The sequence below is a fragment of the Oncorhynchus clarkii genome, chromosome 2 (genome assembly GCF_045791955.1).
Source record: "Oncorhynchus clarkii lewisi isolate Uvic-CL-2024 chromosome 2, UVic_Ocla_1.0, whole genome shotgun sequence".
Lineage (NCBI taxonomy): Eukaryota > Metazoa > Chordata > Actinopteri > Salmoniformes > Salmonidae > Oncorhynchus > Oncorhynchus clarkii.
The window spans coordinates 35,495,592-35,516,531 of NC_092148.1; the positions used below are offsets into that span (position 1 = coordinate 35,495,592).

Below are 20,940 nucleotides of genomic sequence, written 5' to 3' on the forward strand. Positions count from 1 at the left end.
CTACCAATCCTTGACTTCAGGGAAGTCACCCAACTAACTCATCCCCATATTGTTTTTTTTCTTCCCCTTTGCACCCCAGTATCTCTACTTGCACATTAATCTTCTGCGCATCTATGACTCCAGTGTCAAATTGTAATTTGCCTATGTGTGGCCTATTTATTGCCTTACCTCCCCAATCTTACTTCATTTGCACACACTGTATATATACTTTTCTATTGTGTTATTGACTGTTTTTTTATTCCACGTGTTTGTGTCGCACTGCTTTGCTTTATCTTGGCCAGGTCGCCGTTGTAAATGAGAACTTGTTCTCAACCTCTACCTGGTTAAATAAAAATGTTTACATAGCAGGTTAAGATAACTAATGTAGCAGGTTATGAGAATGAACGTAGCTGGTTATGATAATTAACGTGGCAGGTTAGGATAATGAGTATACGTTAGGAAAATGGTTAGGGTTAGGTTTAGCTAAACGTAGCTCTTCAGATGCAAAATCGTTCACTCCCAGAAAGTGTTCAACTGCAAAACAATCAAGTACCGTCCTTCTGACTAACACGTGTGCACGTGTGCAAAAGACAGAAAAGCGCACTTCTCAAATCAAATATGTAGTATGTTTACACAAGCATACGCTGATCATACATATTTTCTTAAGAATATAGCTCTATATTTTACTTTCCTTCCATCACAACTTCGCCTTTCCTGCTAGCTGTGTTTAACCTGAACGAGCCACCGTATTGCGTCACATGTTGACTTCAGCAATTTGACCATGTGACTTTTTGTGGGTTCAGATGCTAGATTTTGATGTTCCCGACAGTTTTAGAAAGTCAAGATTATAACTGAAACTGTATTTTGCGTTTTGGACACTAGCTACAAGTATTATATGGACTCCATTCGAGTTTCTTGTCGTGTATGACCTACAATAAAGTTATTAATCGTTTGAAATAAGCTACGACGCTACAGTGTGTTGACATATTAGCTAGCTAGCTAACCTGCTAGCTCATTGGCCAGTTTAAGGGCAAAATCAAAGAGGTGAGTTGTTTCATGTTAGCAACATCATATTTTTTAAATCTTCATATGCATTGTGGCATGCCAGCTAAGTAGCTAGTAGTAAAAAGCTTTAAAAACCGCGAACTCCCAAGTTAACTTGGCCAGCTAACGTTACAGTCTATATGGCGACCAATTTGACAGTACTAGTAGCTGTCACGTTAGTTAACTTGTCATGCACTGCGTTAGCTAAACGTCACCGTGGCTTGACTTGGTTTTATATTGTTATATTAAGTGTAACCCAGTTAAAATAGATTTGGAAACCTAATTAAACGTGTTGTTTTCTGTTTTTGTAGCTATGGCCTTCTACAAAATAGAGCTGTGTCATAATGCTTTTACATCATGTTGAAATTGATGACTTTATAAATTAGTTGAATGAACCATTGTCGACATCTTTACAGAACAAAGCAGATTTCAGCTATTGTCGTTTAGATTATTGTGTGTGACTGTGCCCTCCTAACGTTAGTTCAGACCAGGCATCATCAGTCTGGCCACTTTACAGCTTTTACCCACACTAGATTCAACTAATTCTAATTTTGGTGGCAATTCAAGACCATGACTATGTGATTCTTTGAATCTGGTGGTGTGTTGGGGCTGGGCTGAAACAAAAGCCTGCACATACAGCAGCCCATCAATGCCAGAGATGCCCAGTAAGTAAGTAACCTTGCACAAGTTAAAATATAGATATCCTGTTTCTGTAGCTTGAGGCAGGTTGTTGAACACGTATATCCCCTGGACATGACGCTAGTCTATCGCAGGTCCTTACCCCCAATCTATCTACTTAATGTGGGGTGCCAAGCAGAGACACACTGGGTCCCATTTTTACTGGCTTTGGTATGACTCGGTCAGGGATCGAAATCCCAACCTTCCAATCTCAGGCGGACACTCAAACCACAAGGTCACTGAATTGGTTAGAGTTGCCCAGCCCTATACTAAATCATGCAGCAAAGCTCTTAGATTTGCCTTCAATGTTTTCTCTTGGCCGGGTCAGTTTTGGGCACTGCTTAAAACCCAGAGTAGTATTGATATTCCTATGTTTCTCCAATCTACAGCTACAGATGCGGCTAAAGGATCCCTTCTCCTTGAAAGCTGCCGACATGACTAAGCGGACTAACAAGCCGAGGAAGCCTCGAGATGAGGAGTCGTCGGACGAAGTTAGCGGTAAGATCATGGGAAGCTCATGCTGGCTGTTGTGATGAAAAAAACATATGTTTCTATATAGGCTGCCTAAAGTTTAATTGACCCATTAAGTCTTCCGCATGTTCTGCTCTAGTAATGGCTAGTCCAATCATGTCTGATTCATTCTATGGCAGGGGATTCGTGTAGTTCAGATTATGCCTTTATTTGACATCTATTGTAAATCATGGTCATTAAGGGATTTGTAGATGCTGGGTTAGCGAGCAAAATCAATGTGACTTTGTGCTCCTCAGGGCTGACCTGCCAGCATGTCAGCAAGGCGGTAGACCTGAACTCAGTCAAGAAGGCAGTGACCTCGAGCATGTGGTCGATGTGTTCAGATTGCCTGAGGGAAAGGACTATGATAGATGGAGAGCCAGCCAGTGGCCACGACATCCTCGTATGCCTCAAGTGCGGCTTCCAGGTGAGCTTGGACTTTGAACGCTTTTATCTAAGGTGGGAGGATGAAGGTTTTGTCAGTATTTTGATGTATGAATTGCTGCACTTGACATGTGATCCAGAAATTAAACCCTGTTTGTTTCATTTGTAACAATCTGACCGGCAAAGTGTATGGATGGTGGTAGCCTATCTAAGAAATGGTGATCCAGTGATCTTTACCCCTTTCACAGGGCTGTAGCCAGTCAGAGAGCCAGCACTCCACCAAGCACCACCAAACCCTCCACCCTGAGTCCCATTGTATCACCATCAGCCTCGGCACCTGGAAGGCCTGGTGAGGACCCTACAGCAATACATGGAACATACAGATTATAACAGGACAACACATTTTTTTTTACAGCCATTCTGCCGTTCCAAATAGGCTGATATAGCACTATTCCTGTCCCTTTGTGTTCATTGTAGGCAGAGGATCTTGAACTGAAAAGTTATTTGAATATTAACGTTATGCCTCAGAATATTTCCAGTAAATGTTGTGAGCAGTAGTTATTCACACCACCTCAAAGGAATGACAATTCAGGATCAGTAAGCTGATGGCTTTGTTTGCTGCTCTCTCTATCTCTCCAATTCCTTCACAGGTGTTTTGAATGTAATGAAGAGCTCTCCACTCACTGCAATAAGAAGGCTTTGGCCCAGACCCTGGACTTCCTACAAAAGCACTCTGTCAAGGCAGCCTCAGGTAACACATTCAACACACCTGACAAGGCCACGGGTTGCCAGCCACTCAATGAAAGGTGATCAATTTTAGGTATATTTATGTGTAGACTAAGAGAACAGCAGGCTACCACCTGAAATGAAAAGGGGTGGGTAAACAGTGCTATACCGCACAAGGTGCTGCTACAACTCCCACTTCTTTTTAAATTGAAATATTGATGTTTCTTGGCTTTGACAAAAGCGCTGGACTGAATGAAGAATTTAATAAATGAGAACCGCTATCAAAAAAAAGCATTTTATCATTCTAGGCTAGAGCCTAGATTTCCAAGAAGCCACTTCAGCTTCCTTTCACTTCCATGTATTTTGAGTGCAATTACTATTGGTTTTCACAATATGTGCTAATACATAGAGATACAGGTTATTACTGAATGCAGAAACCCTCTGTGGAGACTCTTCTCCTCTACAAACTTACATTGGTGCCTGTAACTCCATTGATGTTCACCTGAAGATGTGGAGTTGATTGCAACACACCAACTCCCCCTGGTGGCCAAGGCCTTTTGGATTCCAAAATCTAGACACCTTTTTCTTTGCAGCTGTGGCCAATAACATTGTTAACTAAGGAAGTGCATCACTTCTTTCATGAATGATTTGATACACATCTAACTGCATGGGCTCTGATATGATACAGGAACGATGCGTTTTAGTTAGAAACGATTCGGTTTGATTAGGGGTGCAAATTAATGTGAAGCGATTCGATGCACTAAAATGTAATTGCATTTCTATTAGAATTAATTTCTGCTGCTGAAGGGAGCCCCATAACTGGATCTGTCTGAGGTTACTTCTCTAAGCTGAGTGACCCCCTCTCTCTCTCTCTCTCTCTCTCTGTGTGTGTGTGTCCATGGTGTGTGTGTGAATGTCCATGGTGTGTATAGGCAGCTGAGCCCAGACTGAGCATCTACCACCCCACTATCAGATTAGGGGTGGTGGAAATGTATACTTTTTGTCCCCCAACTTTTTATCTGAAATCACCATCACCAACTAATAAACTTGTCATTTTTACAGATTCCAAATGTTTTGAGCTAGTACTTTGTCAATATTTATATTTAGAAATTAGCATGGCATTTAGCCAATTAATATTATGCAGCTTTGGATTTTACTCTGTCTCGAGAGCGAATGGTTTAGACAAGGTTCGTCAACTAGGTTATATCTCGGGCCAATTTCTTTCCTGAGCTAATAGTCTGCGGGCCAGAACATAATTAGTATATAAGTATATTAGCACAATTAGTTGGTCTACACTACAAATTGAACAACATTTTTAACACATCTGATTAGTACATAATAAATTCAGTGACAATAACATAATAATTTTGATCTGATCACGCTCATAAAATACCCATGCCGCTATTCAATTATTATTTTTGTCTTTCTCTGTGTGTTGATTGGTGGGGGAAAATTGGTCTACGTAGCCTACTGTAGGCTACACTACTTTTCCTAATGTCAACATTTGTTCAGAACAATTAGCTTGATAGCAAGAGAAAATGTCGCTCTCAAAAAGTATCAAAAGAAAAGTGGATAATGAAAATGGAAGTTTCAGGGAAGAATGAACAGAGAGATGCGTTCATCTTACCATATTTTCCCAATGCCAAGCCAGTGTGTCTTAGTTGGAATGAAAATGTCGCTGTTTGCAAAGAATTCGATCTCCGACATCATTATGAATCTCAGCATAGAACTTTCAAAGTGGCCTTCCCGCCCCAGACAGAGGCCAGACACAAACATTGAAGCCTTAACTGCAAGTTACGCACACTGCTTTTTGGGCTGACGTATTCTGTCACTTAAACCGGTTAAATCTGTGGTTACAAGGAAGAGGGAAAACTGTTGTGGAAAAACTTGAGGCCTTTACTTCGAAGTTTGAGTTGTTCGATTTGGACTTGTCATCTGGAAGGCTACTGCACTTCAGCACACTGAAGAAACGACTGCACGCCGCAGTATTGTCACAGAGGTGGTGGAAGATTTCATCAAGCACCTGAGGGACAACTTCTCCACCAGATTTGAAGTCTACAGCAAGCCCAAAGATATCATTGCGTTAGTATGTGATCCTTTCACAGTCCGCCCAGGTGGAGACTTCTCCTCCCTTGCTAAGAAAACGATACTCTCGCTGGATGAGGCCTCAATTCAAACTGAGCTGATTGAATTCCAGACATCGAGCCAAATCAGGGATGCACTCAGTAGTGCTGAGTCCATGTGTGTTTTGGGTGGGATGCTCAGAGAAATACAGCACAATGAAGAAACTTGCATTTTATGTGCTAACAATGTTTGGATCGACCTATAATAGTACTCATTTTCCTCTATGTACGCAATATAGACTCACGACAGGGCACCGGCTTTCACATAAGTCAATCGAGGTCAAAATCACATCCATCTCACCCGACATCCACAAGATCGTGACCGAGGGAAAATACTTTTCCGATTGAGTAAGTAGCTTAGTGACCTATATGACTGTATTTAGTAAATACTAACATTATCGTGAGTGCTTATCCAGGGATATTTAGGTCTCAAGCTGACAGTATTTTCTGTTTGTTCTGTCGTTACGGGAACAGGCTATCCCGATACAGACATTCAGACGTTGCCTTTTTTTCTTTAAATTATTGTTTTTATTTATGCTACATTTTTGTCCTGTTAGGCCATATTTTTTGTTGTTGTTGTGAAAGATGCTGTTAAGCGTCATAGTCTAAGCCTACCTCAGCCATTTGTTATTTTACATAGGCATAGGCTCGGAAGAAATAGACTCCAATTAAGCCCCCTTGTTGTTTGTGAAGTCAAATTAAAATGAAGATTATTATTTAAATGAATTACTCGACTGGTGTAGTTTTTCTCTGTATGTTGCTGTGCAACACTTGTTATGCAAGTTAGCAATATTTTCAGCACCAGGCGCTGTTCACCTTCTATTGATTGCACTGCGGTTGCAGTTTTACGTTTCAGCAGCACAACAAAATGTCCTCATGAATTAGGTTCAAATGTAACTTTTTCATTATTTAGGTTGGGTAACTTCCTTCTTGGGACATTGCATTTGGGAGGTTTTGCATCTCGGGTGCGAGATTTAAAAAAAAATATATATATATATTATATATATTATTATTATTATTTTTTTTTTTATGAAAAAAATATTCATAATTAATTTGGGGGCCAGTTGGGGAACCCTGGTTTAGACCGTTCGGAATTTAAGCTCTGACCAATGAATGCCAAATGATTGCTGTCCTTTATGAAGTTACGCTGTTCATGTAAAAATGACCATATACACTGACACTTTAAAGCAGAACTATTTCTTATGATGAACCTGAACAATCTAAATCAAATCTGAATGATTGAAAACCCCAATTGGCAGTTGGATCGGAGTTGCTGCTTCCACTCCCGTAGGCTACACAACTCCAGTAAAACATGCAGTACAATTGTCTACAGCGCATTTGGTAACAATGACCTCTAACAATTTACATTGGTTGTCACTCAACTAAAACAGCACTGTGTACACAGTTGTTATCTGACAGTTGTATGTTGTATGAGAGGACGCAACAGATTTTTAAAAATTGTTTTTTAAATTTTTGTTATAAAACAATATGAGTAAAACACATCATTAGTGAAGGCGATTCTTAACATTTGAATGCGTTTTCTGACCGATGCATGCGTAATTTGGATCGGTTTGTACTGCAACAGATGCATTCATATCTTACGCATCAGTCCCCGGTTCAAATGTTTATTGGTGAGTCATTACATCCCTATTGTTAACCATCATGTTCCGTGTAGGTCAATAATCCTCTGAGAATGTTGCATGTAATAACAGAGGTATTACTGTGCAAATATGTCAACTAATAATTTGCCGTGGTTGCATCAGGTTCAAGAATGTTCAAAGCTTTGTTACAGCATATTTCTGCATTAAAATATGCACTGAGGTGTGTTTTTAAGTTGATGAAAGCTGTGATGACCTCCCCATTCATGTTGGTCAGGGCCACAGTATGGCATAACTGCTGACATCACTGAAATGAAAAGCTGCTGTTTGGAGGCCACACAGGTGGCAACAATTGAAAACTTGTGAAGTTGATTCATTGTACAGCTTTTTCTCCTATTGAAATGATATGTAATACGCAATTTGGTAAATTCTTTTCTGAAGGGGCTTGTACAGGATTCATTTCCTTGGAAATGTCTGTATTCTGTCTTTTCTGCACTCACCATGACTGTTTCATGATTCTACCTCTTCACAAAAGTGGTTTTGTAGCCTAGCCATGCGTATCCCAAACTGTACAGACCAAGCCAATTCCACCTTATCCCAGCCAGCTGAGCCATCCTCACCCAGGCCACCACATTCTCCTAGACCCCCGCCCCCATCTCCCATATGGTAGATTCACCTTCCTTGTGATGCCCTGTTTATTAAAGTTCCCTGGCCTAAACACTACCAACTGCCCTTACTGAGCTGCCCTATGGATGTTTCCTGCCTGTCCTGAGCCTCCTAGCTCTGCTGCTCCTCCTCCCGCCTGCCCCATGTTCATGTCCAAGCTTAGGCTGGTCCACCACAGTCAGTCAGGCAGGCTGTAGTGTTGCGGGAGTGACGCTCCAGTTCCCCGCCTGTGCCGCATGGCCACACTCATTAGTGACATTATTCGCTTGAGCGACGCTCCCCGGCTGGGTTCCCTGAAGAACAAGAGCAGCTGGGTGGGGTCCGGCCACTGAGCCCCCCCCCCCCCCCCCCCCCCCCCCCCCTCTCCCACAGTCCCTCCCACCTCACTGTGCCCCCTGTCCAACGCTGCATGTCTCAGCACCTCTGGGAAGGGCCTGTGGGGCATGCTTGTGGGAGCCAGGGTCCAACAACGACGACTCCAAAGTGCTGGAGATTAACAGCTGCAGCGCATTCCCAGGGATGAATACACTCAATGACTGTGCACACACACACACACACACACACACAAATTCCTTCAATTGACAAGCATTTCGCTATACCCACAATAATATCTGCTAAACACGTGTATGTGACAAATCAATTTTGATTTGTTTAGAATTGTATAGAATGTGTGAATAGGTACATTATGTATTTTTTTGGTATCTGAGTATGTGTTGGGCTTTACAAGTCTCTTCCTGTGTCTTTGAAATCACAGAATGGTGCTGTACCTCCAGTATTATTTCCCCAGCTTCAAGGGCACTGCGGTTTGAACATACCAGTATCCAATTAGATTCTCCAGTCCTCCTCTCACTTGCCTTAACAAAGCGTACAGGACTACACAGAACTGAAATTCCATATTGTTCCCTCATAAATTACTTTCACTCTGGTTGTGATGGCAGAGCTGGGCATTCCTTTTCAAGAAACATGGTGTTCTCTCTAGATAATTTCCTGTTACCCATCTACTCACTCAGTGGAATAGACAAACCCTGCGCGATGCATCAGTCACATGTCAATGTCCCTGATCCTTTGTTTTTTGATCAGGACCTTTGAGTCTGTGGGGGTGGCAGGGGTCCAGTGTTGAGGGGTCACAGTGGGTGAACACTGCGGGCGCCAACATCCCTTCCCCTTTACCTCTACATTACCTGTTACCTTTCTTCCCACCTGATTGTTCCACACCGGCTGGGAGAGAAAACAGGCGGCCATTGTTGCGGTGAAAATGGACTGCTGCTGTCAGATGGGGAGCTGGTGAAATTGCATTTCTGCTTGAAGGCCAGGTTTTAGGCAGAGTCTGTTTTTGTATTCTCCTTTTACCATAGACCCCAGGCACAAAAGAGCCCCAGCAAGAATTTTTCTAAATCCATAATAGTTTTGTACAACAACAGCTCAGGGAAGAAAGAAAATCTATTAACTGTACTCTCTCACCAACAAGGCCTTCAGCTCAAGTACCAGAGTCCCACTAAAAGGAGACATGACCTCAGGGAGCTAGTCTTCGGCTTGTAACACAGCTGGGGTGTCTTTGTGGAGGAAATTAAAATGTTTCCTTTGAATAGGCATCAGAGCTTGGTGCTCGCTGCGTTTTGCCCATTATTTTCTGCTAGTGAGAAATGTTTCCCCCTCTCTTTGTTATTAGTGTACTTGCAACAGCAAGGACACACACAATTGTATGGAATCTTTACTTATTACTATTATACTATTATATTTTTCTTCCACATGCCTCTCCTACATATACCAAAACCGATGGCTATACGTTTAATAGATTGCTTGTGCTTTTTGAGCTGATACATTTTAATTACATTTCTAAGACCAGCGTACACTCTCATAACGTCTCTATGACCACAATATTTCTGTATTTTATGGTCAATAGAATTTTTAGAAGTACAAGAACCACAGCTCGATTTCTAAAGCTGATGACATAGAAATGGGGATTCTTCAATACCAAACAAGAGAACCCATGTCAACTTTGTTAAAGGGGCAGTGCAGTCAATAACATGATTTTCCTGTTTTCTTAATGATATTTCACCACTATGAGGTTGAAATAACCTATGATAATGCCATTTTACTAGTGTAAGAGCTTTTTGTATTTGAATTTCAGCATGTTTAGGTGGGATGGAGTTTTTGGCCCCAGCATGACATCACAATCTGATCTGATTATTCTGACAAATAACCAGTCATCATTTATTTGCATAATGTATCCTCCTACTTTGAAGGGGTAAGCGGGGTAGAGTCTCTAAAAAACTCTAGATTAGAGTCTAGTTGATCCTATCTGCCAATCAGGGCTGTGTATGTAGAAATGTTGAAATTTGTATCGAACATACCGACGCGATCAGTGTGACGACCCTCCCACTCTGTCTGCCGAATTCTTTCTCTTTGCTCTTGTTTTCCTTAATAGGATGTCGGTGGGCGGAGCATGGAGGGACCTCAGAGAAATGGGACACACCTGGGCTCGGGTGTGTCCCAGGAAAATTCCCCCATTCGTTGGGGGAGACTCTCTCCATGCAGACACCTTTATAGATTTTGTTGTGGTATTTTTTTGTGGCCTTTTGGTTGTTTGCTTTGGCACCTTTCAACACGCACTTTATCACATTTATGCATGCAAAACACTCACTTACATTACTGATTACACACACTATTGTTAATAGTATTTAATTTACTTTATTTAATAAATATATTTTGTTATTCCTTGTCTCCACGTTGTCTCCCTTTTGTTACGAACTTTGAGCCGGTTCGTGACAAGTGGGGGCTCATCCAGGTTAATAAGGTTGGTTCCTAGACATTTTTGGCGTATAGCATTTTGTTGCATTATGAAGGACTAATACTAGTGTCGTTTGGCTTACTAGTATGTGTGTTGTATTTGGGAGAAAATGTGGAGTTAATGTTACATTCTGTAGGTGCTTTGTTTGCATCTTTTGTTCGTTTTTGAGTTTGGTGCCAAGTACTGGTTGTTTGTTTTTGGTTAGCTTGCCACTGCGGTGGATAGTTTGTGCTGCGTTGGAGTGAGTACATTGGTTAGTTTCCAGGCCCCTGTCCAGCCTGGAAACTCTTGCTCTACTCACTGTTGGGACATCGGTCTGAGGTGAGTACAATCGGCTGTGTACCTCAGCGGGAGATTTGGATAGGGTAGTGATACTCGCTACCCGGAGCTGTAGCCTTTTTCCCCTGTTAGGCTTAGCGACGTGTTTCATTTTGGAATACGTTGGGCATGGTTATTTTGTTTTATTTTTGTGTGGTGTCTGTGGACTGAGCAGTTGTCTCGGGGACACATCCGTGGCTTGGGGGAATCTGCCAGAATGCTAGGTGGTTTATTTCCTTGCCAGTGGGCTACAGTGCGTAATTACCCACCGCAAATCTGCACAAAGACTAGGGTTGAGTTATTGTAGGTTTTGGGGAAGGTCTCTCTTCTGTGGTGCCCAGTGTGATTGTCACTTCTCTTGTGGTCTGGTGTGTTCAGCAGAGGGGAAGAGCGAGATGATAGAGATATATATATATATATATATTTTTTTTTACATCTGACTATGGCTTTCCATCAGAGGAACTGTTAGAATTATGTACTTAAGAACAGCTGTTGAAGATTGCTGAACACTAGAAGGTTGAAATTAGTGATAAACGTCTAAAATATTCTATTAGGTTAATATTAAAGGCCAATTTGATGGAGAGTGGTATTCTTGAAGTTACCACTGGGGCAGCCTCTGCTGAGGACTTGCCGTCTCCCCGTAACGTTACAATGGCCGCTCCATCTGTTAGTCCTAGTAGTCTTCTACTAGGAAGACTAGAGTATGACCTTGAAAAATATGTAAAGGAATTGGAATTTAAACAGGATTTGGAGCGTGCTAAAATCAAGCTGCAACAAGAGTGGCTAGAGCTGGTTAGGGAAGGTAAGCTCTCAGGGGAGAGTTTGCTCTGGGAAGGCGACCCAGATTTACCTAGGGGTCGTTCCTATTTTGGTCGTGCCCCGGACACATTTGATATCGTTGGGAACTTACGGTTGTTGCCTAAATTTAATGAGAAGGAACCTGAGACATTATTTTTGTTATTTGAGGAGTTGGCCTGATTCTGACCCCACTTTAATGTTGCAGTGTGTGTTGACTGGTGAAGCGCAGGAAGCATATTCAGCTCTTGGTGTCGCTGACAGTGTCAGTTATGATAAGGTTAAAATGGCTGTGTTACAGATTTATGAATTGGTCCCTGAGGCTTACCGCCAACGATTTCGAACTTTAAAAAGGGATAATAAACAGACTCATGTTGAGTTTGCGCGAGAGTTACAGTTTAATCGCTGGTGTTCCACCTCTGCAGTTATGACTTTCCAAGGGCTGTGTGATCTGATTATGCTAGAGCAATTTAAGGACACAATCCCTGATCATATAGCCACGTACATTAACGAACGGAAAGTAAAAGACTACCGCTGCGGTTTTGGCGAACGAGTATGTTTTGACTCACAAAAGTGTCTTTGCAGAGCCCCATATTTGGAGTGAGTGGGGGCGTTTGGAGAGATTTGGGCCTCGTTCACAGAGATACTTTGGTTCACGGGCAGAGTTTCATTCAACTAGGGTTCAGCCTGACTCCCGTGGTAAATTTGACTTTGGTCAAGAGTGTCACTACTGTCAAGGTTCAGGTCATTGGAAAAACGGATGTCCTGTTTGCAGGGCTGGGGGTAAATTCAGTATGTGTGCTTACGTTAAATCTAAGCCTACGGCGTTGGCTGTGCCTGTTCCACATCAGTTCACTCCTGACATATTGTCTCGTGCTCAAGGTGATGTGAAAGTCCATATTGGCCCAGACTATTTACCTTTCATTACGGAGGGTTTTGTGTCTATGTTAGGGAGTAAGGCTCTAGTGCCAGTTAAGATCCTGAGAGACACAGGTGTCTCTAAATCGTTTGTGTTGGAGTCTGTGTTACCCTTCTCTGCTGAGACTGACTTGGAGGAATAGTGTTCTAATCAGGGGAATAGGTTTGAACACTCTGTCAGTCACATTGCTTAAACTGATGTTGGATTGTGGAGTGGTGAAAGGTGAGGTTGTTGTGGGGGGTGCATCCTTCATTGCCTATTGAGGGTATCAACATTATCCTTGGGAATAACTTGGCTGGTGAGCGTGTATGGCCTGTCGTTTATCCATCTCTAGTGGTTTCCACTAAGCCGTCATTTGTAGGGATTCCTGATGAGTGTGCAGAGTTTCCCAGAGGTGTTCTCTGCGTGTGCAGTGACACGTTCTATGAGCCGTGGTGACCTGGTTGCTGCTCCGGCTAACGAGAATACCACAAAGAAATCTGTCACTACTTTCCCTGTTATCCCGTTATCTGTACCCCGCTCTGGTCTAATCAAGGCGCAACGGACTGACCCCACATTAGAAGAGTTGCGTGACCAAATTGTGCTTAGGGAACAGTTGGGAGATGTCGCCCATGGCTATTTTCTGCAAGAGGATGTCCTGATGAGAAAGTGGGTGTCTCATGGTAGTTGTTTTCTGGGGGAGGTGATTAGTCAGGTTGTTGTACCAGTTAAGTTGGTTTTGACAACATCCCACAATGACGTTGCTGGACATATGGGTGTGAGGAAAACCTACAATCGCATATTAATAATTTTTTGGGGCCTTGATTGAAGAGGGATGTTGCTAAGTTCATCCAAACTTGTCACACCTGTCAATTAACTGGTAAACCTAATCAAGCTATTAAGCCGGTACCACTGTGTCCTATTCCTGAACTCAGCCAACCTTTTTGAGTATCTGATTGTTGACTGTGTTGGTCCTCTGCCTCGTTCTTTACAGGGTAGTACTTACCTGTTCACTGATGTGTCAGACCACTAGGTTTCCTGCTGCCTATTTTCTCTGGCCTATCACGACTAAGTCTGTGCTAAAAGCTTTGACTCAGGGATTCTAAACAGTGAGAGAAACTAAGGTCATTCAGAGTGATCAAGGATCTAATTTTACCTCTAATCTGTTTGGTCAGGTTCTCCCAACAGCTCCATATTAAACACAATTTGTCTAGCGCCTATCACGCGCAAAGTCGAGGAGCGCTGGAACGTTTCCATCAAACACTTAAGTCTTTGTTGAGAGCTTATTGTACTGAGATGGATTGGGAGGAGGGGTTGCCTTGGTTACTGTTAGCCGCTAGGGAGGTTTCACAGGAGAGCACGGGGTTCAGTCCAAGTGACCTTGTGTTTGGACATGGGGTTGCATGGACTTTTATCTGTTCTCCAGGATGACTGGAAGTCTCCCGAGCCACCTCAGTCCCTGTTATCTTATGTGTGTGATTTCCGGCGACGCCTGTACACCGCTGGTGAAATGGCTAAAGAGATGCTATCATCTTCACAGGAGAGGATGAAAGGCCTATTTGATCGGCGAACTGAGCCTTGTCACTTTAGTCCAGGTGACCAGGTTCTTGCTCTGCTGCCAATTTTTGGATCTTCTTTTCAAGCCAAGTTTCAAGGTCCATATATGGTTGTGCGCCTGTGCACTGAGCATTTAAATGGCAAAAGGTGGCTCAGGGAAATAAATGATAAAAATATACATTTTGAGTTATTTTAATGAAAAACACAGTGATGATTTAAAAATAAAATGAAAACGACTGCGTACAGGCTTTAATATGGCTGCTCCCACCTCAATCTTGCCATTCATACAAAATATATTGGTTACTCTACTATTGTTTCAGCGAAAACTTTAGCTTTCTAGTTACTGGTGTTATGTATTTTTTGTATTTAGAAAGTTGCTTGCCACAGTGGAACAGAATGTTGTACCTGGTGAAAGCTAATGTTTTTTTTCTCTTGACAAATAAACACAATTTGTACTATATAAATATTTCCCTCCCAGAAGAGACAAATACCATATCGTGCAATGCATTCCATTTATATAATGGAGCTAGACACTCTTTCTCTTTTTGACATTTTGGTTTTATGTGTTCAGCCCTTTTCATCTAGGACCTTCAACCCTGAGAAAACAATGTATTTATTCTCTGTGCCCATATACATGGCATCTCTCAAAGGATACAACTCAACTCTTACCATGTGACATGTTGGAGAACCCTGTAGTGTTACAAGTTGGCTAGATTTTCTGTTTTTGGGGTCCCTGGTCAACCCATAAGAACCTTGTTTAAATCCAGGGTTCCTGTTCTACATGTGATGTAGTGTTGGTCTACAGTCAGTCCAGTGGGCAATGTCCATAAGAAAAAATATTTGACCCTGGTGGTCCCTTTTTATGAAGCTAATCAAGGGTGCTTCTGTAGTTTTTCCCACCACTGCCCACTAATGTAGGCAAGCAATGTGGCCAGCAACAGCTTGGAAGGTGTGTGTGTGTGTATTTGCGTGTGTGTTTTGCATGTGTAGGTTTAACATGGCAGTGGGCTCTTTTGGCCTCAGATGGCAAGAAAGCAGGCTTTTCATGCCCTGCAGTCACAACAAATGTACAAATTAATAAGACATTTGGTGTTGCTCAGCCTTCCCCTTGACTGCCTGTTTACTGCTGAGTGACGAGAGCTGTCCTTGGCTCTCCACTACGGTCCCATTCTAAATGGTGAAAGGAATCAAACAAGTCTCTCTGATTCAATGTTTTAATGTGAAGACACTGCTTCATAGGCTTTTGAGGGAGTATGTCAAATGAGAGGTCATTTAGCTTGTCTGTTGATAAGTTAGGTTTTGGATATACATTTTTCTTTAGCCTAGCCCTATGCTGTGGCTGGTGTATTCAAGTTTTCAACCATAGTTACAATACTCTGCTCTAGACTAATAGCTACTGTAGTGATTATTTTATATGTCAACATCCCGAATATGTTTCATACAGCGCGTCAATCCAGTGAGTCTTGTAAATTCTATTTATAGTTCAAAATAGTTTGTGGTGTAATGGCGGTATATTTGATCATATGAATAATCTCTATCGTCTTGACAAGATTTGCAATTTATTTTGTGAACAATTGTTTTTTTTAGATTACACAGGCATTACAACAACAAAAAAAATAGCATTTTCCTCATTTTTAACCCCGCCACCCTAATCCCTAGCAACGCATACTATAAAAAATGTGACTCCAACGTAACCACGTCCTGAAAACAAGCCAACCATTTCCTTATATGAAGGTCATGTGGTGGCAACCAGTGCTGAACACGTTTTTTTTTTGGCAGCAGTCAGCCAAATCTTGCACTGTTTGTTATTCAGCTGCATACCTGATCCGTCATTAACAGAGGAATTTGTTCAAGGGGTACAGTTTTATCAATCGTGTCAGAGGGAATACCGTCCTCCAGAATTAATCAGGACAATCCCATGTCATATGTTTATAGTCTGTTTTGGAGTCTGTTTTGCATGAAATCTTACAAGTGTTGTGAAGTATGACCAATGAGCTTCAAATGTATTAACTGATCGTTTGGGTTCTTTGAGTGAAATATATTCTCCTAGACATTCTCCCAATCAACAGCCTCATCAGTAGTCATATCCTAAAACCCACGCTTTAACAATTGAAAGATCTTTCTGCTTTAGTAATTGAAGATGAGAGCAATTAACTGACACATCAGAGTGAATTTTTACATTCCCGTCCAATCACAGGAAGCCTTCCCAAACGCATACCCCATGGAGCAGATGCTAAGCTACAGGACTGTTTTGTTAGAACGGACTGGAATATGTTCCGGGATTCCTCCGATGGCATTGAGGAGTACACCACATCAGTCATTGGCGTCATCAATAAGTGGATCGACGACGTCGTCCCCACAGTGACCGTACGTACATAAGCCATGGATTACAAGCAACATCCGCACTGAGCTAAAGGCTAGAGCTGCCGCTTTCAAGGAGCGGGACTCTAACCCGGAGGCTTATAAGAAATCCCGCTATGCCCTCCGATGAACCATCAAACAGGGAAAGTGTCAATACAGGACTAAGATCGAATCGTACTACACCGGCTCTGACGCTCGTCGGATGTGGCAGTGCTTGCAAACCATTACAGACTAGAAGGGGAAGCACAGCCAAGAGCTGCCCAGTGACACGAGCCTACCAGACGAACTAAACTACTTCTATGCTCGCTTCGAGGCAAATGACACTGAAACATGCATGAGAACAGCTGTTCCGGAAGACTGTGTGATCACGCTCTCCGCAGCTGATGTGAGTAAGACCTTTAAACAGGTCAACATTCACAAGGTCGCAGGTCCAGACGGATTACCAGGACGTGTACTGTGACCAACTGGCAAGTGTCTAAACTGATATTTTCAACGTCTCCCTGTCTGAGTCTGTAATACCAACATGTTTTAAGCAGACCACCATAGTGCCTGTGCCCATGAACACTAAAGTAACCTGCCTAATTGACTACTGACCCTTAGCACTCACGTCTGTAGCCATGAAGTGCTTTGAAAGTCTGATAATGGCTCACATCAACAACATTATCCAAGAATCCGTAGACACACTCCAATTTGCATACCACCCCAACAGATCAACAGATGATGCAGTCTCTATTGCACTCCATACTTCCCTTTCCCACCTGGACAAAAGGAACACCTATGTAAAAATGCTATTCATAGACTACAGTTCAGCGTTCAACACCATAGTGCCATCAAAGCTCATCAATAAGCTAAGGACCCTGGGACTGAACAGCTCCCTCTGCAACTGGATCCTGGACTTCCTGATGGGCTGCCCCCAGGTGGCAAGGGTAGGTAACAACACATCTGCAACGCTGATTCTCAACACAGGGGCCCCTCCTGTGCTCCCTGTTCACTCATGACTGCACGGCCAGGCATAACTCCAACACCATCAATAAGTTTGGCAATGACACAACAGGGGTAGAACTGATCACCGACAATGACGAGACCGCATATAGGCAGGAGGTCAGAGACCTGGCCATGTGGTGCAAGGAAAGGACAACAACCTCTCCCTCAACGTGATCAAGATAAAGGAGATGATTGTGGACTACAGCAAAAAATGGATCAAGCACGCCCCCATTCTCATCGACGGGGCTGTAGTGGAGCAGGTGGGAGCTTCAAGTTCCTTGGTGTCCACATCACCAACAAACTAACATGGTCCAAGCACACCAAGACAGTCGTGAAGAGGGCACGACAAAACCTATTCCCCCTCAGGAGATTGAAAATATTTGGCATGGGTCCTCAGATCCTCAAAAGGTTCTACAGCTGCACCATCGAGAGCATCTTGACCAATTGCATCACCGCCTAGTATGGCAACTGCTCGGCATCTGACCATAAGGCACTACAGAGGGTAGTACGAACTGCCCAATACATCACTGGGGCCAAGCTTCCTGCCATCCAGGACCTTTATACCGGTGTCAGAGGAAGGCCCTAAAAATTGTGAAAGACTAGAAAGACCACCCTAGTCATAGACTGTTCTCTCTGCTACTGCATGGCAAGCAGTACCGGAGCACCAAGTCTAGGACCAAGAGGCTTCTAACCCAAAGCCATAAGACTCCTGAACACCTAATCAAATGGCTACCCAGACTATTTGCATTGCCCCTCTCCCCTCTCCACACCACTGCCACTCTGTTGTCATCTATGCATAGTCACTTTAATAACTCTACCTACATGTACATATTACCTCAACTAACCGGTGCCCCCGTACATTGATCCTGTACCGGTACCACCCTGTGTATAGTCTCGCTATTGTTATTTTACTGCTGCTCTTTAATTACTTGTTACTTTTATTTCTTATTCTTATCTGTATTTTTTAAAACTGCATTGTTGTTAGGGGCTCGTAAGTAAGCATTGTACTGTAAGGTCTTCTGTTGTATTCGGCGCTTGTGACTAATAAGATTTGATTTGAGTTTCAATACATGTATTTCCCCTAGATTATCGACCCCTTTTGCAGACCAGACTTGACTCAAATGCTTCAGTACCGGAAGTAACAGCCTGGTTATGCCACAGAGGAGTATGGATATGCCTCTTCCAGTTACCACCTATTCACTTCTCAACCCTCCTAAAATTATATTTTGTATTGAAGATAATGAGACCATAATATAACATGCATTTCTTGATAGTTATACCAGAAAATAACACATAAAATAACATATTGTAATCTAATAGGAAAAACGAGTACCTCCTCAATAGTTCTCCAAGAGACTGATGTAGACTGATCGAACCATGATCTAAGTCGGCGTAACTGGAAAAACGGTTGGTTATGCAAGTCCCCCATTTCCCTTCGGTCGTTGTAGTACCTCAAACAGGATATTTGGATGTTTGGAATGACAAAGGTATTTACGTACAGGTTTATCAATCCTTACCCAATAACCTAGTGGTGGAAAGAGAGGGATCATCATTGTTTAGGAAATGAATACTCATCTTTATGGAAGAAAACCCTTGTTTGTAAGGAAGCAGGCAACTTCTCCCAAATGTTTAGATCTTGTTCAACCTCTTTTGTAAATTTTCTCATAATTAAACTTCACCAAACCATGCAGAGATGTTTTGTGTATTAAAGATGCACTATGCAGAAATTGCTCCGCCATTTCTTGGTTGCTAAAATTCTAATAGTTTGCCTAATTTCAGTTTATGTGACAAAACAAGCAAGTATAGTGTAGAGGATTATTGTACCATCTAAACCACTGTGAAATATATTTTCCAATCACCAAAAATATTGTACGATCCAAAAATCGCGTACGATCCACGGACCATATCCATAAAATGCTTTCCCAAACCAAATTTCCTTAAATCCGCCAACAATACTGCCATTTGAGCCTGTCAAAAGCCCTTTTGGCATCTAGTGACAGCACAGCGCACGGTGTGTCCAACTGTTGTTTCATGTATTCCGTGCATTAAATTATGGACTTAGATTTGCGCTATTGAATTATTGCGATAGTAGCTTGTGTCCACAAATTCCGATATAAATGAAACCTTAATATGAATGCAACATTCAGGCTTGCCTGCTTTCTGGTCCAATTCCTTTAAGGTTTTTGGAGATGTTTAAAAAATATATTTTTTCATAAAGAAAGCAAACAATAGCAATTTTTTTTTCTCTCACTTGTGTGAAAAATAGCTGGGAGTTGAGGAGGACGTCAGCAGGAGGGGGGCAGACAGGGATCGTGATCGTTTAGTCTGCCCTGGGGACAAGCTCCACAGTGTCACTGCTGCCCATATTCGGTGGCTGAGCAAGGAGGGCCAGGTGGTGGTTCCCGAGCACGGCACAGTCAAGCGTGGGCACAGTCAAGCGTGGACACAGCGCATGCTGACATTTTGCCTTCCCCGACTGCTGCAGGGGGAGGAAAAATCTGCTTTTCCATATGCTTGTGCTCGTTGCACCCCTTTCCCGGGTCCCTGGCAGATGGCTCCCTGAACATTGTTTACCTTCAGTGGCAGTCCCAGATGAAGAGTGTATCCATTGGCATTCCCATTCTGTCCAGTTTTCCCCTGTCTTCTTAGCCAAGGAGCCGGTCGGAATACTCTCTCACACACACACACACACTTGTATAAACAGGTACATTCTCACAAAGCTACATACCCATCTCGTCACATATTCCCCATCGCTTACAGATTCCAGAAAAAAACGTATCGTATTTCTCTAACTTGTTCTCTCATTCTACCAGAAACTACCCTGTCCACACTTGTTTGCAGTGTGTTGTGTAGTGTGACCATATGGGCCCCTCCCTGATGTCTGTTTAGTTCCAGACAGACAGACCTCCAGATGTTTCCAGTGTGGCGGCTGGAGGGACAGATGCTTTTGGCTGGACTGGGTTGGACCAACACTCCATTCAATGGTCCCAAGGCGGAACCCCGCCCCACTTGGTCACCGAGACCATCACAGTGCCAGGCAAAGAACATCCATCTGCCATAAATCCGAGTAATTATCATCAATATTGGATGTTTGACATTCCCAGTCGACGTTTTAGCTGGATCACAAACTGATTCTGTGGTGGCAGAGTTGATCTAGGGGGGAGGGTAGGGGGGGACCATCCACATCCTCAGCCTGCCATAGTTACACACTTTTCCTGATCTCTGTTATGGGTTTACAAACTGGGTCATACTCAATGGTAGTGATTGGGGGGGGAGAGAATGATGATATTATATTGATATTTGACTAAATATACATTTGTAAAATATATTTATACTTGGTAGCGGTAGCTAGCGCTAGTCAGCTGTACTTGCACCAAAATGTTTCATCCTATAGCTTGTTCTTCATCTTTTTAAAGTGAGCCAACATGTTTTCAGTACTTATATTCTTGACTGATCAAAACTAATTTTCTCATGGTCTCTTGTCCCTCTGCAGCAGACATATTCTGTATAGTGAGCAATATGTTTGGA

The 20,940-nt window shown here is 42.7% G+C and overlaps 1 protein-coding gene across 2 annotated transcripts in view; it reads left to right on the top strand.

The window, feature by feature from the left end:
* The first annotated feature begins 733 nt into the window (after positions 1 to 733).
* The window catches only part of LOC139367146 (ubiquitin carboxyl-terminal hydrolase 45-like), a 41,300-nt gene continuing 21,093 nt past the window's right edge, over positions 734 to 20,940 (top strand). Inside the window, exons 1-5 of one of the 2 annotated variants that reach the window (XM_071105252.1) lie at positions 734 to 1,023; positions 2,091 to 2,199; positions 2,469 to 2,638; positions 2,844 to 2,944; positions 3,246 to 3,346. In XM_071105252.1, coding sequence (XP_070961353.1) covers positions 2,097 to 2,199; positions 2,469 to 2,638; positions 2,844 to 2,944; positions 3,246 to 3,346 — 475 coding nt within the window. In that variant the 5' untranslated portion in view covers positions 734 to 1,023; positions 2,091 to 2,096. The remainder of the gene's footprint in view (positions 1,024 to 2,090; positions 2,200 to 2,468; positions 2,639 to 2,843; positions 2,945 to 3,245; positions 3,347 to 20,940) is intronic. The other variant, XM_071105241.1, reaches the window with a different exon arrangement.